This window comes from Xenopus laevis, chromosome 9_10L (genome assembly GCF_017654675.1).
Source record: "Xenopus laevis strain J_2021 chromosome 9_10L, Xenopus_laevis_v10.1, whole genome shotgun sequence".
NCBI lineage: Eukaryota > Metazoa > Chordata > Amphibia > Anura > Pipidae > Xenopus > Xenopus laevis.
This window is the reverse complement of record NC_054387.1, coordinates 134,920,037-134,946,796: the sequence shown is the minus strand read 5'-3', so window position 1 is coordinate 134,946,796 and position 26,760 is coordinate 134,920,037. Positions and strand designations below refer to the sequence as shown.

The following is a 26,760-nucleotide window of genomic DNA, read 5'->3' as shown; positions in this document are numbered from 1 at the left end:
AAAATAACAAGAATGACAAGAAGATCCTGGAACTCATGTCCAACATCATCCAGCTGCTGACTGGAGAGGTGGGTACAGCAGCCCCTTATTGTTTAGTAACAGTGGATGATAATCCCTTTCTCTGGCTGGGGGATGACTGGAACATTGTGTGTGACAGGTTGCCATAAGGACTCATCATGTTTCCATTTACTTTTCCTTGCAGAAGTGGGACTATTTAAAAGGAAACAAGGACCATAACAGGGAAGGGATGAAGCAGCAGCTCCGCTCTGTGGGTGAGTAAAGTTTGCAGGTTTCTGCGACTGTGTGTGGCCCAGGGATCATGCTCATCCCTTTATATATGTAGAGGTGGAGCTACTTGCTGTAGCAGGACAGAGTAAGTATCAGTGGATGCAAACATCAGCTGTATTTAATGAGCGGTTGTACTTTTAAATTACAGGGATGTACTTGCATTTTAAAGAAGGCTGTCCCTTGTGTACTGTGTGAATTCCTTCCACAAAACAGCAGGTAAACAAAGGTTAATCCTCTTCAAACATGGAAGGACAGGAAAGCATTGCAGGGAATAAATCACACCACTCCCAGCTAGCACACAACTCAGCACTGTTGGCATATACTCTAATCACCCATCTTTGGTTCCAAGCAGGACCCAGCCTCTTATCCCCAGGATATGCTGAGAGCAACCATCAGATTGGACTTTCTCCTGTGCTGTAAGACTCAAGTCTCCATAGTAGCCCAGGGACAATACACAGTTCGTACAAAAAAATTGACTGTTACCTGTAATTTTGGGGCTTTTTATAAGTCTTTTCCTACCCTTTTTACGGTGTATAGTTGTTATTTGTTTAGCACCATCTTGGATTTGGATTTGGAGCTGTTCAAACACAGAGGCTCTACAGAATTGAATTTCTTTATTGATTTTTTTTATTTAGCTTGGCAGTATAGTACATTTTTATCTGCTTTGGGAATATTCAGTATATAGTATGTTTCAAGTAATCTGGCAGTGCTCTGTTAGTTGTAAGACACTACAAGGAAGCACACAAATATAAAATATAGTGCAGAATGTACATACAAAAACACAACTAAGTTAGGTTGAAAAATTACACACGTCCATCAAGTTCAACCTTTTTACTTTTTTTAACCTGCCTATCTGCCAGTTGATCCAGAGGAAGGAAAAAAACCCATCTGAAGCCTCTCCAATTTGCCTCAGAGGGGGAAAAATGTCCTTTCTGCAACCAAAATGGCAATGGGACCAGTCCCTGGATCAACTTGTACTATGAGCTCTCTCCCATATCCCTGTATTCCCTCACTTGCTAAACACCATCCAACCCCTTCTTATACCTATCTAATGTATCAGCCTGTACCACTGATTCACTTCCCAGCTCTCCCTGTAACACCCCTTTCCCTCCTCTAATCTCATTGGCTCCCTCCTGTCTGCTGGGAGGAGCTACTGGTGAATAAAGCACCCAACCCTTCCTTGTACCTATCTAATGTATCAGCCTGTACCACTGATTCAGGGAGACAATTCCACATCTTCACACTCTCACTGTAACAAACCCCTTCCCAATATTTAGCTGGAACCTCTTTTCTTCTAATCGGAATGGGTGACCTTGTGCAGCTGGAAAGACCTACTGGTAAATAAATCATTAGAGAGATTATTATATGATCCCCTTATATATTTATACATAGTTATCATATCACCCCTTAAGCGCCTCTTCTCCAGAGTGAACATCCCCAATTTGGCCAGTCTTTCCTCATAGCTAAGATTTTCCCTTTACCAGCTTAGTTGCCCTTCTCTGTCCCCTCTCTAATACAATAATGTCCTGTTTGAGTGATGGAGACCAAAACTGTAGGGCATATTCTAGATGGGGCCTTACCAGTGCTCTATACAGTGGGACCCCCTCCTCCCGTGACTCTCTGCCCCATTTAATACAACTCAAGACCTTATTTGCCCTTGATGCTGCTGAAAGTGAACTAACTGACAGTACCCAATATTGCCAGATCCAAAGGCCCAAAGGAGGTAATCCACCTATTTACCCAAAACAAGGGTGGGTTGTGGCTCAAAACGTAATCCCAGATGTAATGCAGACTCCGGATGGATTGCAATACAATCCATGGTCCCACGATCAGGGCGGTATGCAGGGCTTACAGTGGGTCACGATACAAATTTGAAATCCCAAACTTAAGAGATAAAGGCAACAATAGTGCGATAAATGCATTTAACAGAGCTTCATATGCATACAGTCTACTTACAGACAAGTAGTAGACTCAATGTCCATCAAAGTCAAAAAAGAGCTCTAGGCATGTTGCATGGTCCTACCAGATTTCCTCAGACAGTTGCTCCTCTTTTTGGCCTCCTAATTAGAATTTTCAAGCCATAGCATAATGATGTATATTACTCATTATTGTTTCCAGTATTAGTTTTTTTTTTTTACATACTCTATATGTCTCTTTTAAGCCCATGTTGGTCAGTTTATAAGGCACCCCAGCCTCTCTTCTTAGACTCACTGCTTTATATGATGGAGTCGTTGTGTTCAGCAGAACTATCCAGTATTTCTTAATATGAAACGGGGAGCCCATACAGCCATTAAATAAATAAATAAATAAATAAAATGAAAACTTATTTCAGCCAGGTAGTTTTAAAGGAGACATATTGTGTAAAAAATAAAATGTACTCATTTAGATATAGAAGAATTGTGCTTAAAAAAGTAGTGTTTCAGACTGATTTATTGATTATTTCTACAAAACCCCTAATAATCCCTCCCTTCTCTTCCACTTGCTGCTCCCTGAATTCCCAGGCTGTGCACTCAGCTCACTGCACTGTAGGACAGGAACCAATCAGCAGCTAGCAGGACCTGATAGGGAACTGAAGCCTGTCTGTGCTTGTGTGACTGCAGGGCTGTGATTGGCTGTCCCCCCTCCTACTGTGCTTCTGGCAGGGACCGTTAGGACACGCCCACCCCTCATGTGAAACACAGACAGGGACCAGAGAACATCTATAGGGAGCTCCAATAAAGGGGCTATTTTTAAAGATAATATTAATGTTTAGCACAATGTAAAAGCAACACCATATATTACTTATAATTGCCTACACAATTAGGTTTTTTTCATTTATCCTATATGTCTCCTTTAATAGGTGCTGTACAGTTGGAACAACAAAAGAAAATATCTAAGAGTTTGTTTTACTATTGCTGGGACTGTGTTTGTGTACGTCCTGCATGCATGTGTTTGTATACAGTTTATGCATGACATGTTTGTATCTTTACCAGATGATTTCTATGAAGATAACAGCACAATGAAATCTAATCTGGGAACAACATGCTCTAGTAATGAGCCAAGCAAGACTGAGACTGAAATGAGTGCCGATGGAAATCTCACAAACCCAGCGGAACAGCCCCCACCAACCAATGAGATTAAAGAGGAAGCGGCTTCATGTGAAGGGAACAGCCAATCAGATTGCAGGATTAAACCACTTACAGAACAGATAAAGGGAACAGATAAACCTACTCCTATCATGGAATACAGCCTGGATAACAGCTTGGCAGCTAATTATATATCAGATGATATTAAAGAGGAAGCGGCTTCATGTGAAGAGGGAAACCAATCAGATTGCAGCATTAATCCACTTACAGAACAGATACAGGGAACAGATACACCTACTCCTGTCAGGGGGTGCAGCCTGAATACGTTTTCTGAAAGTAAGAGCAGTGACAATGATACAAATATCAATGAATCCACATATACATCGTGCCAGAGGAATCCTGCTTTGACTGTCATATATTACTGTACAGAATGCCACAAAGGCTTCAATAGAAAAAGCACGCTTGTTAGACATCAAAAAATTCACACACGGGAGAAACCATTTGCCTGCAGTGAATATGGAGAATGTCCATCACATCTTAATGGGGAGAATCTGTACATTTGTTCTGAATGTGGGAAGTGTTTCAGCAATCTCTCGCACCTTAATATACATCAAAAACATCACACGGGGGAAAATCCGTACTATTGCGCCGAATGCGGGAAATATTTCAGAGATCGCTCAAATCTTATTGCCCATCAGAGAACTCACACGGGAGAGAAACCATTTGCCTGTTCCGACTGCGGGAAACGTTTTACAGTTTGCTCCAACCTTTATGTACATCAGAGAATACACACGGGGGAGAAACCGTATTGTTGCTCTGAATGTGGCAAATGTTTTACGCGGCAGTCGAACCTCATTTTGCATCAGAGGATTCACACGGGGGAGAAACCATTCAATTGTTCTCAGTGCGGGAAATGTTTTGCACGGCGTTCTGTTCTCAACGTGCATCTGAGAGTTCACCAGTAAACTTTTTTTTTTGTAATGTTTGACCCGAAATTGTTATTTGTTATTTAATAAGTAAATAAGACTTTTGGCAAAACCAGCAAACATGTAATGATATATCTGCAGGAATAGCGACACTCACTGGACTCTTCTGAAGCTTAACAAATGTGATACTTAATTGGAGACTCAACGTTTCGATCCCCCACAGAACGTATTTGTCTGTATTCTCCTGACGAAGATCCCTGTGGGGGATTGAAACATTGAGTCTCCAATAAAGTGTCACATTTGTTAAGCTTCAGAAGAGTCCCGTGAGTGTCGCTATTCCTGCAGATACAGATACAGATATGGATATATTTATCAAAGAACGAAGTTAGAGGTCGCCACAGTCCTCTAGAGTGATATTCCGCCTCTCTCCATTCATTTCTATGGGATTTTTAAAAGAGTATTTATCATTGGGTGAAAGTGAAAGATTTGATTGGTTGCTATGGGCAACATCAGAAGTGATTTTTGTCTCCTATGTTAATGAATTTGCCCCTCTGTGTGCAGAGACGAGTATTCCATCTCTCCTGTGTGCATAGTAACAGGTGAGTTGACTAATTGTATCTACACACATAATTGGGGCAGGAGGGGGCCAGATTAGTGGTCTCTCTGCCAGTCAAAGCTTTCGTGTATGGATTCAGGTTGATTCTGGAACAAATACTTGTAGGTTCCATCTCTGATTTCTGGAACCCAGGCCATTGATCTATATGAAACCCTTTCATTTTGGTGAAGTGCTATTGACCATAGTGCTAGAGAAGTGATCCCCAACCAGTGGCTCATGAGTAACATGTTGCTCTCCAACCCCTTGGATTTTGCTCTCAGTGGCCTTAAAGGGGAAGGAAACCTAGTTGACGCAAAAACCCTCCCCCCTCCCGTGTGTTGCCCACCCTCCCTCCTCCCCCCTGGCCTACCCGTCCCGCTGGGCAAATGCCCCTAACTTGTTACTTACCCTTCTGCGCAGGTCCAGTCCAGGGAGTTCACAGACGACATCTTCTTCCACGCGATCTTCTTCCTGCTGTGAACGGCGTTTTGGCGCATGCGCAGTAGGATCATTTCGCTGGTACGGATCTACTGTGCATGCGCCAAAAGTCACGCGCATGCGCAGTAGATCGTACCGGCGAAATGATCCTACTGCGCATGCGCCGTTCAAAGCAGGAAGAAGATCGCATGGAAGAAGGTGTCGTCTGTGAACTCCCTGGACTGGACCTGCGCAGAAGGGTAAGTAACAAGTTAGGGGCATTTGCCCAGCAGGACGGGTAGGCCAGGGGGGAGGAGGGAGGATGGGCGGGCAACACACGGAAGGGTTTTTGCGCCAACTAAGTTTCCTTCCCCTTTAAAGCAGCTGCTTATTTTTTGAATTCCAGACTTGGAGGAAAGTTTTGGTTGTATAAAAACCAGGTGTACTGCCAAACAGAGTCTCAGTGTAGGTTGACAATCCACATAGAGGCTACTAAATGGCCAATCACAGCACTTATTTGGCACCCCAACCCCTTTTTCTTCTGAATGTTGCTCACTGGTTCAAAAGGTTGGGGATCCCTGTGCTAGAGTGTAAATGTATGTATATAATTATATAACGCTGCTAGATAACAATAAAACCGGTGATAATACAAACTACATTTACATTAATGATTAAGAGTTAAGTGTCAAAGAAAATGAAGAAGGAGGTTCCTGTCCCTTAGAGCTTACAATCAAATTGGGTGTGTAACTTCCAGACACAAATATGAGGATATTAAGTGCTGCAGGTTACAGTGGGTGACACCGCACTACAAGTACCAGAACTGAGTCATGGGTTATGCCAGTGTTTCAAGACTTTGGTCAGAGAAGGAGAGGGAGGAGTCAAGATTACCCCCAGATTGGGCAGCAGGATAGAAGCAGGTTTAGGTGGAAAGATGATCAGTTGATTCTTTGTTAGGCTTAGTCTGAGATGATTTTGGTTCATTCAGTTGGAGATTGCTAGGTGGCAGTTAGAAATTCAAGTGTCAGATTCAGCTGTCACAATCTGGTTTGTGATTTCAGCCAAGGGCATGGGGTTTTGAGCATAAGTATACTTACCCTTTAAGCAGGCAAATGAGCCAGTAGTGGGTGAGAGAGTGTGGTTATACTCTGTAACCATGGTATTAGGGTCAGGCATCAACCTAGAAGGGGAGAGACTGGACATGGGAGAGTAAACTATGGCTGAGAGGTCTATATCAGATGTATTCAGAGTTAGTGGGGAAGGAGAGTGTAATACACAAAATATAACCAGATTATGAACAGAAAGGAAGGGGTCCCTGTTAAAATCAGCAAGAGGAAGAATTTTGGTAAAGACTAGATCTAGAATGTGGCCATGCGTAAGAGTTGGGGTGTCTGTGCCACTGCTGGAGGAGATAAGGACGGAGACAATGAGAGGCCAGAGTTGTGAAGGACCATCAATATAGCAGGTAAAATCCCCAGGGATGATCACAGGGCTGTCAGTGCAGAGGAGGAGGCGAAGGAAATCTGTACATGACAGATACACATACAGAGAGAGGATGGAAGATCTAAAGGCCATGCACCTGAAACAAGCTGAATAAAAAGGCTGAAGGAATATGTATATGTTATTAAATTCTATGCGCCGGCATTTACATGGAAACATACGGCTTCTGCCAGCACACAATGGCTGTAAATCTGACCGCATAGAACGTTTAAAAATAATTCAGCAGTTCAATCCCAGGACTCAATTTTGTTGAAATGCCATTTGTTTCTTAGAATAGTGTATTTTCAGTGCTTTGGTACTATAGGCTGCTGACAGCATTGGAAATGAGTTTGTACCTCCTTACTCTCCATGGGAGGTTCCAGTAGAGCCGACTGCATGATACATTCCCTGGAATCCTGGAATCCTGGGGTTCTTCATTAACTTATTGATTTGTGTGCATCAGGTACAGAGTGAAACTCGACTCACAAATCTGTATTGTAACTCCATTATCTATGAATAAAGCTTCCCAGAGGCCCTTCTTTCAACTATATCTTATCAACTGAAAGCATTTGTAGTTTAATTGCCAAGTGAGTGTGCAAGCACAAGCCTCTGTGACTGCAAGTTTGTTTGTGTGGAAGCCTCGGGGATGACCAACACCCTTCTATTCCCCTAGTCAGATATCAAGATTTAGAGGTTTACCTGACTATACTCTGGGATATCCCTGTTCATTAGGGGGGCAGTCACATCGTTTGGTGGATCCCACCGTACTCCCTGCAGTTGCATCCCAAGTCATCAGAAGATCATGAGGAGGTGCTGGACTCAACATACAGGTAAGTACTTCTCTACATGCCACAAGCAGGGATTCTGTTGCCTTGACCATGGTTGTTTATGAATAAACTATACCTAGTTATTTAGCCAGTGCCACATCCCTATTCAGCCAATTCTGTCCCATTGGACCTGCGTTTCAGGACTGTAAATTAAAGGAAGAGGTATTGATACAGTGACATAATGAAATGCTTATTGGCCCCAGGGCAAAATTGTTGCCCTGGGGCAAAGTGTTTCAGGCTGATTTATTGAATATTTCTGCAAAAACCCTAATAATCCCTCCCTTCTCTTCCACTTGCTGCTCCCTGAATTCCCAGGCTGTGCACTCAGCTCACTGCACTGTAGGACAGGAACCAATCAGCAGCTAGCAGGACCTGATAGGGAACTGAAGCCTGTCTGTGCTTGTGTGACTGCAGGGCTGTGATTGGCTGTCCCCCTCCTACTGTGCTTCTGGCAGGGACACGCCCACCCCTCATTTGAAACACAGACAGGGACCAGAGAACATCTATAAGGAGCTCCAATAAAGGGGCTATTTTGAAAGATAATATTAATTTTTAGCACCATGTAAAAGCAACAACATATATTACTTATAATTGCCTACAAAATTAGGTTCTTTTTTTTCATTTATCCTATATGTCTGCTTTAAAAATGGCCCCTTTATTGGAGCTCCCTGTAGACATTCTCTGGTCCATGTTTCAAATGAAGGATGTGCGTTACCTAATGATCCCAATCAGCCAATCACAGCCCTGCAGTCACACAAGCACAGACAGGCTTCAGTTCCCTATCAGGTCCTGCTAGCTGCTGATTGGTTCCTGTCCTACAGTGCAGTGAGCTGAGTGCACAGCCTGGGAATTCAGGGAGCAGGAAGTGGAACAGATGGGCGGGACTAGCAGTGATTTTGCAGAAATGTTCAATAAATCAGCCCAAAACTCTTTTACTTTTTAATGAACTTCTGTATTAAAATAATAGACAGTCACATTCTCGACGATTTTCATACAATATGTCTCCTTTCACAGTCATAAAGTCCAATTATTTCTTATAAACTTCCCTTTAAAGCTTCTTCTCCAAGTGCCCACACTCTCACCAGATGGACATTGTCATCTCTATTTATATTGTTGTACCCATAGGACCACTCATCACTGAAGGGCCAGTGCCCACAAGGACGATGTTGACATTGTACAGTCATTGCTGGAGGGGTGAGAAAAGTGTGAACAGGTCATTTTACTTGTTAGTGTTATTTGTGAACCTTACCTCTATGCGACTGTCAGTTTTATATGACAAAACTGTCCCACTTCCACACACGTCAGCTTCACAAGAGAATTTAGGAGAGTGGCCGTGAGTGTTGAGCACAATGTACGTGAGAGGCGGGGCCTTTTAGGGTTATTATTGTAAGGCTCTAAGGAAAGGCCAAGAGTCAGAGGTACAAGTGTACATGGGCTTATTTACCAATGAGAAGTTAAGGTGAAAAGTACAAAAAATAGGTGCAAAACACAATGTTTTCTACCCATAAGGCAACTTGCCCCTGGCAGCTGTATCTACCACTGTCAGACGCAAACTGTTTGCACCTCAGGTATAGTGCACCAAGAGTTGCTTCTTCAGCAGACCATCAAGGAACTCTCAGGTATATGTTTTTTAAAGGAGACATATAGGATAAATGAAAAAGCCCTAATTTTGTAGGCAATTATAAGTAATATATGGTGTTGCTTTTACATGGTGCTAAATATTAATATTATCTTTAAAAATAGCCCCTTTATTGGAGCTCCCTATAGATGTTCTCTGGTCCCTGTCTGTGTTTCAAATGAGGTGTGGGCGTGTCCTAACGGTCCCTGCCAGAAGCACAGTAGGAGGGGGACAGCCAATCACAGCCCTGCAGTCACACAAGCACAGACAGGCTTCAGTTCCCTATCAGGTCCTGCTAGCTGCTGATTGGTTCCTGTCCTACAGTGCAGTGAGCTGAGTGCACAGCCTGGGAATTCAGGGAGCAGGAAGTGGAACAGATGGGCGGGACTAGCAGTGATTTTGCAGAAATGTTCAATAAATCAGCCCAAAACTCTTTTACTTTTTAATGAACTTCTGTATTAAAATAATAGACAGTCACATTCTCGACGATTTTCATACAATATGTCTCCTTTCACAGTCATAAAGTCCAATTATTTCTTATAAACTTCCCTTTAAAGCTTCTTCTCCAAGTGCCCACACTCTCACCAGATGGACATTGTCATCTCTATTTATATTGTTGTACCCATAGGACCACTCATCACTGAAGGGCCAGTGCCCACAAGGACGATGTTGACATTGTACAGTCATTGCTGGAGGGGTGAGAAAAGTGTGAACAGGTCATTTTACTTGTTAGTGTTATTTGTGAACCTTACCTCTATGCGACTGTCAGTTTTATATGACAAAACTGTCCCACTTCCACACACGTCAGCTTCACAAGAGAATTTAGGAGAGTGGCCGTGAGTGTTGAGCACAATGTACGTGAGAGGCGGGGCCTTTTAGGGTTATTATTGTAAGGCTCTAAGGAAAGGCCAAGAGTCAGAGGTACAAGTGTACATGGGCTTATTTACCAATGAGAAGTTAAGGTGAAAAGTACAAAAAATAGGTGCAAAACACAATGTTTTCTACCCATAAGGCAACTTGCCCCTGGCAGCTGTATCTACCACTGTCAGACGCAACTGTTTGCACCTCAGGTATAGTGCACCAAGAGTTGCTTCTTCAGCAGACCATCAAGGAACTCTCAGGTATATGTTTTTTAAAGGAGACATATAGGATAAATGAAAAAGCCCTAATTTTGTAGGCAATTATAAGTAATATATGGTGTTGCTTTTACATGGTGCTAAATATTAATATTATCTTTAAAAATAGCCCCTTTATTGGAGCTCCCTATAGATGTTCTCTGGTCCCTGTCTGTGTTTCAAATGAGGTGTGGGCGTGTCCTAACGGTCCCTGCCAGAAGCACAGTAGGAGGGGGACAGCCAATCACAGCCCTGCAGTCACACAAGCACAGACAGGCTTCAGTTCCCTATCAGGTCCTGCTAGCTGCTGATTGGTTCCTGTCCTACAGTGCAGTGAGCTGAGTGCACAGCCTGGGAATTCAGGGAGCAGCAAGTGGAAGAGAAGGGAGGGATTATTAGGGTTTTTGCAGAAATATTCAATAAATCAGCCTGAAACACTACTTTTTTAAGCACAATTTTTCTATATCTAAATGAGTGTAATGCACTGGTACATTCTTATTTTTTACACAAAATTTCTCCTTTAATGAAAAAAGAAACCTATTTCCAATATACTTTAATTAAAAAATGTCTACTGTTTTTATAAGAAACCTGACTGTATGCAGTGAAATTCCCCCTCGTTTTACTTGCTCTGACTGCTGCAGATAGGAAACTTCAGACAGTCCTTAACTGCATTGCAGGGAAACAATCATACTTTCAAACAGCAGAGGGAGCCCCCACCTTACTTCCCAGAACTTGAGCAGCTTTGTTTGTTTCCCTGTAAAGCAGCCAGCGACCATGTCGAGATTTGTATCCGCAGACCCAGTGCAGTCTGTATATTCTTATTATTAATCAGTCTTGCTGGATCAGCTTCTATGGCAGATATTATTTGACTTGTGCTGTTTTATTTATAATTTATGATGATCCCTAAGGTTAACCTCCCAACTGAAGCCCAGACCACACTGAGCATTTGCGTAGTCTTGTAAAGATTTTTAACAAAGTTACAAGATGGTGACCCCCCTGTGGCCAACTTTGAAAACATAAATAATTTGTTTAATTAGACTTCTGGTGCAGAAAGTTCATGTTTATGTTTAGTATACAAAATACAGCATTTCTAGCCTTCTCAGTAAGCATTATATTACACACTTCCAGTGCCATAAAATGTATTTGTAAATGCATTTTCGGCTGATGTATGTCTACTGAAGCAATGTAATAGATATCAGCTCTCCAAGTAAGCCCTAATTCCTACAATGTCCTGTTCTACTTCTTCTGAGGCCCATAACTCACAGAGAATGCAGGGAGTTGTGAGAATGGGCTGCAGAATAGTGTTTGCTTCAAATTTCATTTTCTTTTATTACGCAACACATTCCACCATAGTGTCTTTGATAAGAGCACGTTTCTTTAGAGTCTGTGCTTGAGGTCCATTTGTCAGAGCAATCATGGCTGCTCCCATTAAAGATAAACACAAGCATGCACATAAATTTGTTTTTGCAGTACAGTTCATTGCTTATATACGAATCATTTAGACACATGATGAAGTGACTGTAAAGCCTTGTTATAAGCAGGGAATACTGCAAGAATATTAATAAATAGGGGAATGGGGTGATTCCGTTTTTCGAAAACAGGAAGTTTACGTTGGAACATTGTAGTGCTTGGAGAATTTCGCTACTGGTGAATCCTCCGGTGTAACGCCAGCTGTGAGCTTTGTGCAAAACAAATCCTGCACTCAGGACACGAATATGGTTTCTCCCCGGTGTGAAGTCTCTGATGATCCTTAAGATTTGAGCGACGCGTGAAAGCTTTGCCACAGTCAGCGCAGGAAAACGGCTTTTCCCTCGAGTGACTTCTCTGATGCACAACAAGGTTCGAGCGATCAGAGAATCGTTTGCCGCACTCAGAACAACAATAAGGTTTCTCCCCTGTGTGGATTTTCTGGTGAACATTAAGCGGAGTGCGATGGGTGAAACGTTTGCCACATTCGGTGCAAGAGTAGGGTCTCTCGCCCGTATGAATTCGCCGGTGCAACGTCAGCTGTGAGCTTTGGGTGAAAGATTTTCCGCAGTCGGAACAACCAAACGGCTTCTCTCCCGTGTGACGCCTGCGGTGAACGCTGAGGGCTGAGCTGTATGAAAAACCTCTCCCGCATTCCGTGCAAGTAAATGGTTTCCTCCCGGCGTGATTTCTCTGATGGGCAAGAAGATCGTTCTTTCTAGGAAAAGATTTATGGCACTCGTAGCAGTTATACGACAACTTCCGTGATCTTGTTTGAGAAGTACGGGCGGGTTTAGTGTGAACGTCGCCATTTAAACTGCTGTTTATGTTCCATCCTGCAATAGCATTTGGTGCAGCTGTTCCCTGTGTCTGCTCCATGAAAGTATTAATGCCCCACTCTGAATGGTTTGCTCTTTCACATGATGCTGGTTCCTCTTTTATAACTACAGGTATATAATGAGCTGCCAAGCTGTTATTTAGGCTGTATCCCAGGATAGCATTAGAGGCATCTCTGCCTTGTATCTGTTCTGTAGGTGCATTAATACCGTAATCCAAATGTTTTCCCCCTTCACATGAAGCCGCTTCTTCTTTCATGGCATTTGATATATAATTTGTTTGTGAACGATCATTCAGGCTGCATCTCACAATAGGCGTAGGTGCATCTGTTCCCTGTATCTGTTCTCTGAGTGGATTCATGTCCCTATAGTTTCCTCCTTCACATGAAGCTGAATCCTCTTTAACAGCACTTGTTGAATAATTATCTGCCAAGCTGTTATTCAGGCTGTATCCCATGATAGGAGCAGGTGTATCGGTTTCCTGTATCTGTTCTGTAAATGGATTAAAGCTGCAATCTGATTGGTTTCCTCCTTCAAATGATGCCACTTCCTTTTTAATACCATTGGCTGGTGGGGGCTGTTCCACTGGAGAAATGTTAGTAATTGTAAAATTTCCATCAGACCCAGTCCCTACAGCTGCATTCCGGCTTGGATCATTATTACAAGATGACTTTGCCTCCAAATTTGTTTCGGTGGTATTCTGATATTCATCATATTTGCAATCTAGAAAAAGATACAAGGATGACACATTATTCTTGTGTTTCTAAGAAACAGACAAATCTGTCTGAAAATTATGCAAAATGAATGAAATGTACAATATAGGGCTGCAAGGAGTTGATATGTTTTCCCTGTGTCTGTATTGGTTTCCTCCTACACTGGAACAAAGTACAGGAAGGCTAATTGGCTGCTGATAAAATCAGGCATAGTGTATCAACCTGGTGCAGGGACTGCTGTGTAATCAGCAATGTGGAATACGTTAGTGCTGTATAAAGGATGATAATAATAATGTTCCTTGACATATTTATGTCAAACAAATTACAACTTTTGTATTTACTAAATATGTGTATTTGTATTGTTCCCAGACAGCCTCCGTGCTGTTCCTGTTAGAACCTCGTTTTTAAGTGAACATATTGATATTGTGCCCTGTGCCCATTACTCACCCAGTGGGCGGAGCTGTTGGGGATCCTCCATTATCCCTTTGCTGTCAAGGGCCTGGTTTCCTTTTATATAGTCCAACACCTGCAGAGAAATATAGACTGGAACATCATCTCACCATAGGACATATATTTCAGCATTTAGTCAATCCCCCCAGGATACAGATATACAAGATCATTGGTGTATAAATCATATTAGAATGCAAAACTCCCTGTAATTGATTCATGTCCACTGCCTTATGGCAACCTGGCACACTGGGGCCGCTGTACCCACCTCTCCAGTCAGCAGATGGATGATGTTGGACATGAGTTCCAGGATCTTCTTGTCATTTTCTTTCTGTATGACGGAGCCAGGGACATGCAGGGCCCTCCCCACAGTTGGGCTGGTCACATGGCACCTGCAGGCTCCTATCAGCATACAGTCAGTGCAGCTCTGTGTGGGGGCCGTGGCATCACCTGACTTCTTCATTACAACGTAGCTCTGTGTATTGAGAGCGAGAGACAGACAATTCTCTTTTAGAAAACCATCTTTTATACAGACAGGTCTTGTTCATATACAGAATGCTATTCAGCCATTTCAAACCTGCGTGAAATCAACCCATCTGTCATTGACTTGAATGAAAAACTAGCTAGAAGTTTCCCATTCAAATGAAAAAGAGACTTCAAAATTCCCTCATCTGCCTTTCAACCAGATGAAAAGCACCCTGTGTGCTCCCGGGCTAAACCTATCTGCCATTATACTTTAACCCTGTTTATATACAGTGTTTTCATTGTTTCTTGTATCTGTTTAGGCCCAAAATACCTGCTTTTTATGCAGGAGCAGCTACTGCTTCAAAGATAATCCAGGGGAAATAAAAGCATAACATACACGTGGGATAGAGATGAACTGAAAATCCACTTATAGAGCCAACTGAAGGAGGGTGGAAACAGGTGCCATATGTACCCCTCATTGTATTATATAGATGTACCAAATCCCATAATTTTTCAATCTAACAAAATTAAAATCCTCCTCAAAACATATGGCTGAATTCTTTACTTCTACTTTAGGAAATAAATGTGTATACATGTATTGCAGATGGAAAATCTCTAAGGCAATGTCCTCTGTATCATCTCCATGAAATCACTAAGGAGGCTCTTTTATTCACCCCAAATTTGACTCACCTCTCCAGTCAGCAGGTAGATAATCTCCAGGGAGAGATGCAAGAACCTTTCATTCCATGGATCTATATTGTCTTTCCCCATGGCTGTATCAGTGGGTTCCCTGTAATTAAGCAGGTAGAGATTCATAGAAGGACAGTGGTACAGAAGCACCCAGGAATCAAATGCACCCACTTTGCTGTAGAAACGACCTCACCCTCCAGTCAAGGCGCTAGTGTTGTCTCGTCTCTAATGTTTGGTACCAGTATTTGACCATATTAGATGGATTATTGATCAGTATTCAGCCATATTAGACTGATTATGATACTAGTATTCAGACATATTAGAAGGATTATGGTATCTGTATTGGGCCATATTAGATGGATTATGGTAGCAGTATTTGGCCATATTAAATGGATCATGGTACCAGTATTGGGCCATATTAGATGGATTATTGACCAGTATTCAGCCATATTAGATGGATTAAGATCGACAATTGATTAGGGAACTATATGGGGTATTCTTTTCTCTCTTTTTTAAAAGGTAGCAGTATTGGGCCGTATTAGATGGATTATGGTAGCAACATTCAGGCATATAAAAAGGATTATGGTAGGGGTATTCACGCATATTAGAAGGATTATGGTAGCAGCATTCAGGCATATTAGAAGGATTATGGTAGGGGTATTCAGGCATATTAGAAGGATTATGGTAGCAGTTTTCAGGCATATTAGAAGGATTATGGTAGCAGTATTCAGGCATATTAGATGGATTATGGTAGCAGTATTCAGGCATATTAGATGGATTATGGTAGCAGTATTCAGGCATATTAGATGGATTATGGTAGCAGTATTCAGGCATATTAGATGGATTATGGTAGCAGTATTCAGGCATATTAGATGGATTATGGTAGCAGTATTCAGGCATATTAGATGGATTAAAGTAGCAGTATTTAGGCATATTAGATGGATTATGGTAGTAGCATATTAGAAGGATTATGGTAGCATATCGGATGGATTAGTGTAAAATGGTTTTAGCTGTGAATGAGGCGGTAGGGTCAGGAGTGGGAGGAGTATAGTCGCAGGTATATGAAGTAGACTGAGGCCCAATTATGAAGTAGACTGAGGCCCACTAGAGACTGTGGCATCATTACAGCATTAGTCACAATCCACAGTCACTCTGGGTCTGACGAGGAACAAAAAGGACTTCCTGAGAGACCAGCGCAGCACAAGTCATTGCTCAGACCAGTCACTCAGCTCTCTGCTCTGTGTCCCACACTAATAACAAGCCACACCCACAAGTCACATGTCCAATAACAGCTGCCACATACAAACCTGATAGTGTCCCATACTCACCCGCTCCTGCTTCCCAGGTCTTTCCCTGTGGAAAAATCTCTACTGTCTGGAGCTGAGCAGAAGGGGGCGGGACTCACTCGCTCATTGGCTAAGAGGGAGGTGCGGAACAGAGACAGTCAGTAGCATTCAGCGAGCCCGGCCAACTAAACCTGCTACTAGTGTGTCTGTCCCTCATTGATCTGCTTTTGTGCGAGAGCGACCGGAACAGTTTTTATTGGCTCAGAGGAGGGGCGGGACAGGAACAGCCAATAGGACGCAGTGCGCGCTCTACCAAACTGCGCTGAGGAAACATTTCACCCATTGGTTGAGAGGAGAGACGGTGCAATTAGTGTTAGAGGAAGTTAGGGACTGGTGGAAAATCTACTGACCGCTGTGAAAGAGGCGAGAAGTGTTTACATTTGCATTGCAGGTTTGTAACAGTGATAAACCCCTGTGCCCAGCAGCTGCCATTGGTTTGTGGGTGATTCAGTAAAGACATGCGCAGAACATCTCTCCCTGCTGTTCCTTACTGTATGGAGGCTCCAGTCTGACAGGATTATATAGCAGTGCTCTGTATTACACACATTACACACACATGGACACCAAACTGCCAAGAGATCAGTGTGTAGATTAGGGAGATACAGATTATAAACTTCAATAAATCTCACACTTTGGCCTCAATAAGAAACATTGGATTTTGCAGTTGAACTGATGGCAGGAGGTCTCTTATCTGTGTCTCTATCTGTGTCTGTGTCTCTATCTGTGTCTGTGTCTCTATCTGTGTCTGTGTCTCTATCTGTGTCTCTATCTGTGTGTCTCTATCTGTGTCTGTGTCTCTATCTGTGTCTGTGTCTCTATCTGTGTCTGTGTCTCTATCTGTGTCTCTATCTGTGTCTCTACCTGTGTCTGTGTCTCTATCTGTGTCTCTATCTGTGTCTCTATCTGTGTCTGTGTCTCTATCTGTGTCTCTATCTGTGTCTCTATCTGTGTCTCTACCTGTGTCTGTGTCTCTATCTGTGTCTCTATCTGTGTGTCTCTATCTGTGTCTCTATCTGTGTCTGTGTCTCTATCTGTGTCTCTATCTGTGTCTGTGTCTCTATCTGTGTCTCTATCTGTGTCTCTACCTGTGTCTGTGTCTCTATCTGTGTCTGTGTCTCTATCTGTGTCTGTGTCTCTATCTGTGTCTGTGTCTCTATCTGTGTCTCTATCTGTGTCTGTGTCTCTATCTGTGTCTCTATCTGTGTCTGTGTCTCTATCTGTGTCTCTACCTGTGTCTGTGTCTCTATCTGTGTCTCTATCTGTGTCTCTACCTGTGTCTGTGTCTCTATCTGTGTCTGTGTCTCTATCTGTGTCTCTATCTGTGTCTCTATCTGTGTCTCTACCTGTCTCTGTGTCTCTATCTGTGTCTGTGTCTCTATCTGTGTCTGTGTCTCTATCTGTGTCTCTATCTGTGTCTCTATCTGTGTGTCTCTATCTGTGTCTGTGTCTCTATCTGTGTCTCTATCTGTGTCTGTGTCTGTGTCTGTGTCTCTATCTGTGTCTGTGTCTCTATCTGTGTCTGTGTCTCTATCTGTGTCTCTATCTGTGTCTGTGTCTGTGTCTCTATCTGTGTCTCTGTCTGTGTCTCTATCTGTGTCTGTGTCTCTATCTGTGTCTCTATCTGTGTCTCTATCTGTGTCTGTGTCTCTATCTGTGTCTGTGTCTCTATCTGTGTCTCTATCTGTGTCTCTATCTGTGTCTCTATCTGTGTCTCTATCTGTGTCTCTATCTGTGTCTCTATCTGTGTCTGTGTCTCTATCTGTGTCTCTATCTGTGTCTGTGTCTCTATCTGTGTCTGTGTCTCTATCTGTGTCTCTATCTGTGTCTGTGTCTCTATCTGTGTCTCTATCTGTGTCTGTGTCTCTATCTGTGTCTCTACCTGTGTCTGTGTCTCTATCTGTGTCTCTATCTGTGTCTCTATCTGTGTCTCTATCTGTGTCTCTACCTGTGTCTGTGTCTCTATCTGTGTCTCTATCTGTGTGTCTCTATCTGTGTCTGTGTCTCTATCTGTGTCTCTATCTGTGTCTGTGTCTCTATCTGTGTCTCTATCTGTGTCTGTGTCTCTATCTGTGTCTCTATCTGTGTCTCTACCTGTGTCTGTGTCTCTATCTGTGTCTGTGTCTCTATCTGTGTCTCTATCTGTGTCTGTGTCTCTATCTGTGTCTGTGTCTCTATCTGTGTCTCTATCTGTGTCTGTGTCTCTATCTGTGTCTCTATCTGTGTCTGTGTCTCTATCTGTGTCTCTATCTGTGTCTGTGTCTCTATCTGTGTCTCTACCTGTGTCTGTGTCTCTATCTGTGTCTGTGTCTCTATCTGTGTCTGTGTCTCTATCTGTGTCTCTATCTGTGTCTGTGTCTCTATCTGTGTCTGTGTCTCTATCTGTGTCTGTGTCTCTATCTGTGTCTCTATCTGTGTCTCTATCTGTGTCTGTGTCTCTATCTGTGTCTCTATCTGTGTCTCTATCTGTGTCTCTATCTGTGTCTGTGTCTCTATCTGTGTCTGTGTCTCTATCTGTGTCTCTATCTGTGTGTCTCTATCTGTGTCTCTATCTGTGTCTGTGTCTCTATCTGTGTCTCTATCTGTGTCTGTGTCTCTATCTGTGTCTCTACCTGTGTCTGTGTCTCTATCTGTGTCTCTATCTGTGTCTCTACCTGTGTCTGTGTCTCTATCTGTGTCTCTATCTGTGTCTCTACCTGTCTCTGTGTCTGTGTCTCTATCTGTGTCTGTGTCTCTATCTGTGTCTCTATCTGTGTCTCTATCTGTGTCTGTGTCTCTATCTGTGTCTCTATCTGTGTGTCTCTATCTGTGTCTGTGTCTCTATCTGTGTCTCTATCTGTGTCTGTGTCTGTGTCTGTGTCTCTATCTGTGTCTGTGTCTCTATCTGTGTCTGTGTCTCTATCTGTGTCTCTATCTGTGTCTGTGTCTGTGTCTCTATCTGTGTCTCTATCTGTGTCTGTGTCTCTATCTGTGTCTCTATCTGTGTCTCTATCTGTGTCTGTGTCTCTATCTGTGTCTGTGTCTCTATCTGTGTCTCTATCTGTGTCTCTATCTGTGTGTCTCTATCTGTGTCTGTGTCTCTATCTGTGTCTCTATCTGTGTCTGTGTCTCTATCTGTGTCTCTATCTGTGTCTGTGTCTCTATCTGTGTCTCTATCTGTGTCTGTGTCTCTATCTGTGTCTCTACCTGTGTCTGTGTCTCTATCTGTGTCTCTATCTGTGTCTCTACCTGTGTCTGTGTCTCTATCTGTGTCTGTGTCTCTATCTGTGTCTGTGTCTCTATCTGTGTCTCTATCTGTGTCTGTGTCTCTATCTGTGTCTCTACCTGTGTCTGTGTCTCTATCTGTGTCTCTATCTGTGTCTCTACCTGTGTCTGTGTCTCTATCTGTGTCTCTATCTGTGTCTCTATCTGTGTCTGTGTCTCTATCTGTGTCTCTATCTGTGTCTCTATCTGTGTCTGTGTCTCTATCTGTGTCTCTATCTGTGTCTCTATCTGTGTCTCTACCTGTGTCTGTGTCTCTATCTGTGTCTGTGCTCAGCTGCTGCTGTTGTTGTTATTGGGATTAAACACAGGCCTCAAAATGAAGCAGAAATCTGAATCTGACTATGGCAAACCTACAAACTATACGAATGACCTTTTGTACAAATCACAAGATTGTTTTTCCTTCTAGGTGAGGGTGATGGGCTTAAACCTTTCACTATAAAAATAGGTGTTTCCTTTGAACTATTATTTCATAATGGGGGCGGGTAATGTGGCTCCACCCACCGGGGTTTTCTTTAGGAGTGTGTGAGGTACAGTCGAGAGAGAAACGACGTAGTGTCTAATAATGTAATTGCAGCACAACATGGTCTGGTCCTTGGTCTTTATCTGTGTCATGTTTGGAAAATCCTCGTGGAAGATTCCGTAGAATCCAGTTGAAATTAATACATGCCTAATATTTATCTCTGTTCTATACTAGATACTCCATTTATACTGTCTGGCTGTAAAGTCCTATAAATGGGCTGGGCAGAGGTAAGTGAGTGGAGCACTGACTGGAACTCTTACTATACTATGGGGTGAAGCCATGCAGAACACATTAGGGAAAATACTATTCAGTTTTAAGAATTTATTCACCCTTCTCAACCTCCTGATATTCCTTATTTAAAAATGTGGGTAATTTTTAAACCAATGTCATGCTTTCTTGTCCACACCCAGTCCCACCCTGATACACACCAGACTTCTCATGGAACTCCCACTGCCAATAAAAGACAGCTGAGAGTTAAGTACATATTAAATCTACAATGCTGCCACTTTGTTCACAGATAAAGTCAGAACAGACTCCAAACTATTTGAAGGACACAGAAACCCAAACACCAAACATCTCCAATAAGCCTAAACACTGGTTTAATACACCTTACAGCAGCCCCTCTAGCACTTGCCACAATCTAATAGGTTGGGCTGCATAGAACATGTCTTCTTACATTGGAGGTCAAAGAATCGGGATCCTACTGTATCAAACTGCCAGATCCAAGTTCCACTGACAGCACATTCCTTCTATAGCTGAAAAAGTAAAAAGCACTGCTACATTCTTGTTTTTTTACATAAAATGTCTTCTTTAAACTTTTTTAGATATAGAAGGAATGTCCTTTAAATAAAAAGTGTATTTCTTATTATTTTATTGTAAATTTCTGCAAAATCCCTACTAGTCCCGCCCATCTGTTCCACTTGCTGCTGCCTCCTTTCCCAGGCCGTGCAGGGGAGCCAGCGGCACTCAGCTCACTGCACTGTAGGACAGGAACCAATCAGCAGCTAGCAGGACCTGATAGGGAAATGAAGCCTGTGCTTGAGTGACTGCAGGGCTGTGATTGGCTGTCCCCCTCCTACTGTGCTTCTGATAGGGACAAGAGAACATCTATAATGAGCTTAAATAAAGGAACTATAATATATAATATTAATTTACAGCCAAAAGTAAAACCAGCAACATATAGTATATATTATTGCCTACACAATTAGGAGGGTTTAATTTATCCTATAAATGTCTCCTTTAACATCTCGAAAAATATTTTTTGGTTTTGAGGGCATTTTTATAGATAAGTCATTTCCACTTTAATAATCCAGGCAATAAATTGTCTTATTACCATATTATTGAAAATCAGCAAATAAAATACAATGGCAATGTGATAATGTATGTATAGAAAAGTTTAAAAAAGTATCTCTGTAAAAGTCAGATATTACAGTGCTTGAACAGATGTATAAAAACTGCCACGACTGCTGCTCCTCACATCACATTTGTCCCGTGTGCATTCTTTGGTGTACAATTAGGCTTGAGCGACGAGTAAAACATTTCCCACATTCCAAGCAGTGAAACGGCTTCTCCCCCGTGTGGGTTTTCTGGTGCCCACTGAGGTAGGAGTGTCGTGTAAAGCATTTGCCACATTCTGAACAGGAGAATGGTTTCTCCCCCGTGTGAGTTTTTTGATGCACATTAAGATGGGAGCGATGGGCAAACGACTTCCCGCATTCAGAACAAGCAAACGGTTTCTCTCCGGTGTGAATTCTCCGATGGACAGTAAGGTTGGAGCTGTGCGTGAAACATTTGCCACATTCGGAACAAGAATACGGTTTTCTCCCTTTGTGAACATTCTGATGGAGATTGAGATGAGAGCGATCTGTAAAACATTTGCCGCAGTCGGAACAAGAAAAAGGTTTCTCTCCCGTGTGAGTGGCTCGATGCACATTAAGGTGCGAACGGCGTGTAAAACATTTGCCACATTCAGAGCAAGAAAATGGCTTCTCCCCAGTGTGAACCGTCTGGTGGACATCAAGATGGGAACGTCGTGAAAAACACTTGCCGCATTCGGAACAGGAAAATGGTTTTTCCCCCGTGTGGATTTTCTGATGGACATTACGGTGGGTTCTGTCTTTAAAACATTTCCCACATTCGGAGCAAGAAAAGGTTTTCTCTCCTCTACATTGTTTCTCTGTATTAAGAGTTGTGCTTTGTTGAAGATCATTCATGCATTCACAGCAATAAAATAACTTTCCTGCAGTCTGACTCTTCTGTTGTACTTGCTCTAAGCTTTGAGTAAAATATTTGCCACATTCAGAACAAATAAATGAATCATGTGCCACAGACAAGTTGTTATTCAGGCTGTATCCCATGATAGGTGTATCTGTTCCCTGTATCTGTTCTGTAAATGGATTAATGCTGCAATCTGATTGGTTTGCTCCTTCCCATGAAGCTGACTGCTCATTAATACTATTTAATATATAATTAGCTGCCAAGCTGTTATTCAGGCTGCATCCCATGATAGGAGTAGGTGTATCTGTCCCCTGTATCTGTTCTGTAAGTGAATTAATGCTGCAATCTGATTGGTTTGCTCCTTCCCATGAAGCTGACTGCTCATTAATACTATTTAATATATAATTAGCTGCCAAGCTGTTATTCAGGCTGCATCCCATGATAGGAGTAGGTGTATCTGTCCCCTGTATCTGTTCTGTAAATGGATTAATACTGTAATTTGATTGGTTTCCCTCTTCCCATGAAGCCACTTCCTCTTTAATCCAATTGGCTGGTGGGGGCTGTTCCACTGGAGAAGTTTCAGGGCACAGGAGAATTCTGTCTTCTTCTAGATCAGGGTCTGGAGCCACAAAACATAACACAGCTTATAAACTTTGAAAAGTTTTAACCTTTTTTTTTAATTGTAACTATTACAACAACAGAATACAACAAACAGAAGTGCAGTGTGTATGTGTAGGCCTACTTTGAAATAAATTAAACACTGCATATCGCTATTAAATGCTAGTGTTCTCATCTGTTTAATGTGACTTCTGTTTCTGAAGCTCCATGCTGATCTTCCCTCTCTTGTCTTGTGTGTGACCGCGGTTAGGACCATGAATCATCTTGCTACGGCTCAGTCTTGCCTGTCACTCCTGGGACGTCTATACAGCCCTCGCACCTGCTGGCCGCTTCCTGCGTGTGCGACCGTGGTAAGCTAACCGTTAGCTTAGCGTGGTCTCACATTCAAGAAGCCGCCAGCAAGTGCAAGGGCTATATAGATGACGTGCCAGGCAAAGCCGTAAGACTAAGCCGCAGCAAGCAGGATGAAGAGCCGCATGAGGCTCCGGAGCCGCGGGTTGCCTACCCCTGGGCTAGGCAGAAGGATTCGGCTGAAAAAGGCAGAATCCTGGCCGATTCCCGAACCAAATCTTGGATTCGGTGCATCCCTACTCTCCTACTTTCCTTATTACAGGGTATAATAAGGGTCAACGTTGTACTATTTATGTTTAAAGGATACATATAGGATGAATGAAAAAAATATTGTAGGCAATTATAAGTAATATATGGTGTTGCTTTTACTTGGGGCTAAAAATGAATATTATCTTTGAAAATAGCCCCTTTATTGGAGCTCCCTTTAGATGCTCTCTGGTCCCTGTCTGTGTTTCAAATGAGGGGTGGGCGTGTTCCTAACGGTCCCTGCCAGAAGCACAGTAGGAGGGGGACAGCCAATCACAGCCCTGCAGTCACACAAGCACAGACAGGCTTCAGTTCCCTATCAGGTCCTGCTAGCTGCTGATTGGTTCCTGTCCTACAGTGCAGTGAGCTGAGTGCACAGCCTGGGAATTCAGGGAGCAGCAAGTGGAAGAGAAGGGAGGGATTATTAGGGTATATGCAGAAATATTCAATAAATTAGCTGGAAACTGCTTTTTTAAGCACAATTCTTCTATATCTAAATGAGTATAATGTACTGGCATGTTCTTATTTTTTTACACAAAATGTCTCCTTTAAAAGATAAACACTTGGTTCTGATATTTTGTGCCTTCATCCATTACTCACCTAACAACTGGAGATGCTGAGGATCCTCCTCTACAGATAAGGAATAAAAGTCCTTGTTTCCTTTTATATAGTCCCATGTCTGCAAAAATAGATGGAAACATGGTCACAGACTTGGACTCACAGAAAGGGATTATCATCCACTGTTACTAAACAATAAGGGGCCGCTGTACCCACCTCTCCAGTCAGCAGCTGGATGATGTTGGACATGAGTTCCAGGATCTTCTTGTCATTCTTGTTATTTTCCTTCTGTATGACGGAGCCAGGGGCATGCAGGGCCCCCCCATCATCTGACTTCTTCCTAGGGATGTAGTGCTAAATATTGAAAGGAAGAGAGAATGGTGTTTGAGCTGCAGAGAGACCCCCTTTGTACAGACAGACAGTCTCTTGTCAGTGTGCCAGTCACAGTGCCCCTCACCTCTCCAGTCAGCAGATAGATCATCTCCAGTGTCAGATTCAGGATTCTCTTGTACCGCTCTTTTTTATCCTCCTTCCCCTTCATCCCTGTGTCACTCGCTTCCTCCCACATTCCCATTGTCTCCTTGTGGGACGGACTGACCTGGAAGTGACCCTGGAATTAAGCACTTACACATTTCTATACAGGATTATTCTCAGCAATTTCCCCCAATAGAATTACAGGGGCAGAGATCCATAGAATCCCATTAATTCTCCCCATAGTTTGTGTCCCTGCAAAGGGCCCTTTCCCTCATTCTCATGCTGAAGTGAGAGGGTAGGATGGTTCATGTTGGGTAGGAAGGTAAGAGTTATGGTTACACTGCATTGAGTGAGAGGGATATTATGCAATACTTGAACCCTCCAATGGGAAGAGAAAGGTGAATATTAGTTCTGTTGGCAACAGTGTTACTTGGGAAAGCAGTGTGGGGGGCAGTGAGACCCTTTCATTCTGCAGAGGAAGGATTGTGCCTGAAAATGTTCCCCATGTTTCTATTAAAACTGATGAAAAGATTAGCCAAACAGCACAGGCTGGTGTAGCGGGGATCTCCCCTCTTTCGAGACATCACTTGACTAAATAAACGTGCAGGGGAGATCCCCGCTACACCAGCCTGTGCTGTTTGGCTAATCTTTTCTACAGATATTGCTGGGAGAGGCGCCGACCCCTCCAGCCAACACCAGGCAACTATTACCAGGAGAGAAATTAGGTATAAATTTTGCTGCTTCTATTAAAACTGATCCCTTGACATTTCTTTTATTTAACACTGTGGATTCTGAGGAGCTGAGTTTAGTTTCTCCCACACCTGCCAAGCAGAGAGAATCTCTGAATATAAGTAATGCAAATAGATTTCTCATAATAATAATAATATAGAAATGAATTGTAGCAGAACACAGCAGCACAAGATGGAGATGACGGTGTGAGATGGAGTTTCCGGTGAGAAAAAGGTTTATAGTATTAGGGTTAATGATCAGAAAGAATCTCAGCAAAAGCTCCAGTGTTTCTGGACAGTCCCAGATTCCTATTCAGGGACAAGGCTGCCGCCATTGAAGTTACCAGGAGGGACATTTGTGGTGCTGCTGCCTGAGGCGAGTGTCTGAACTTGTGTCATTGGTGCAACAGCTCTGAATATACTTTATTGTAAACCTGCCTCTCAATATACAAGAGAACACTGAGGATTTATTCATTCCACAGCCTGTAATGATACAGTGTCAGCCACCACTGTGCCCCTCCAACCAAGCCTGATAGTCTCAGCACAACCTCTCTCCATCACTGACCTGCTCTTGCTTCCCAGTGCTGAGAAGTGACATGCTGCCTGTATCTGTGCAGGAAGGGGCGGGACAAACTCACTGATTGGCTAAGGGCAGGCTAGATATAGCCAGTAGAAGTCAGTGTGCTCTGACAACCAAACAACAACGTTTCTCCCTTACTGACCTATTCCTGCTTCCCTGTGAAAAAAGGGGCGGTACATACTCACTCATTGGCTAAGGAGAGAGTGGGGAGGCACAGTGAAGGGACTGAGGGACAATAGTGATGTAGAAGTAAAACTGAATGTGCCCCTTTCACCCAGTTGTTAACTCCTTCTATAGGCACAGGGGCCTCTCAAAACTCACAGCTGTGTGTGGCCAATTAAAGGAGTGGTTCACCTTTAGTATCTTATAGAATGGCTCATTCTAAGCAGCTTTTCAATTAGCCTTTATCTTTTTTTTTTATACATAGTTTTGAATTATTTGAGTTCTTCTGTCTTTTTCCAGATTTCAAAAGGTGGTCACTGATCCCATGTAAAAAAAATACATGCTCTGTAAGGCTACAAATGTATTGTTATTGTTACTTTTTATTCCTCATCTTTCTATTCAGGCCTCTCCTATTCATATTCCAGTCTCATTCGAATCAATGCATGGTTGCTAGGGGAATTTGGATCCTAGCAACCAGACGTCTGAACTTGCAAACTGGAGAGCTGCTGAATAAAAAGCTAAATAACTCAAAAACCACAAATAATAAAAAATGAAAACCAATTGCAAATTGTCTCAGAATATGTATCACTCTCTACATCATACTAACAGTTCATTTAAAGGTGAACAACCCCTTTAAGATGAATTCCACAGTCTCTCCTCCACAGCAGCTCAGTAGCTGGAACAGATATAATGTATATAATGTCCCGCAGGCTTCAGTTATACAGCAGACTGTACCAGAGAGTGTTACACAGAT

The 26,760-nt window shown here is 42.7% G+C and overlaps 2 protein-coding genes across 2 annotated transcripts in view; one reads left to right on the top strand and one right to left on the bottom strand.

The window, feature by feature from the left end:
- The first annotated feature begins 15 nt into the window (after positions 1-15).
- LOC108703776 (oocyte zinc finger protein XlCOF7.1-like) lies at positions 16-4,334 on the top strand. The gene is made up of 3 exons (XM_018240085.2): positions 16-68; positions 203-272; positions 3,261-4,334. The coding sequence occupies exons 1-3, from the start codon at positions 36-38 to the stop codon at positions 4,316-4,318; spliced, it is 1,161 nt and encodes a 386-aa protein (XP_018095574.1). The 5' UTR covers positions 16-35; the 3' UTR covers positions 4,319-4,334.
- Positions 4,335-11,372: 7,038 nt separating this feature from the next.
- The window catches only part of LOC108703756, a 44,533-nt gene continuing 29,145 nt past the window's right edge, over positions 11,373-26,760 (bottom strand). Inside the window, exons 7-12 of the mRNA XM_041576352.1 lie at positions 25,830-25,897; positions 24,520-24,672; positions 24,279-24,416; positions 24,105-24,183; positions 21,555-22,908; positions 11,373-12,470 (exon numbers count right to left, since the gene is read on the bottom strand). Coding sequence (XP_041432286.1) covers positions 11,969-12,470; positions 21,555-22,908; positions 24,105-24,183; positions 24,279-24,416; positions 24,520-24,672; positions 25,830-25,897 — 2,294 coding nt within the window. The 3' untranslated portion in view covers positions 11,373-11,968. The remainder of the gene's footprint in view (positions 12,471-21,554; positions 22,909-24,104; positions 24,184-24,278; positions 24,417-24,519; positions 24,673-25,829; positions 25,898-26,760) is intronic.

Coding starts and splice junctions, on each gene's coding strand:
- LOC108703776 (XM_018240085.2), top strand. CDS start 36: ATGTCCAACATCATCCAGCTGCTGACTGGAGAG. Junction 69..202: donor TCCAGCTGCTGACTGGAGAG/GTGGGTACAGCA, acceptor TTTTCCTTGCAG/AAGTGGGACTATTTAAAAGG. Junction 273..3,260: donor GCAGCAGCTCCGCTCTGTGG/GTGAGTAAAGTT, acceptor TATCTTTACCAG/ATGATTTCTATGAAGATAAC.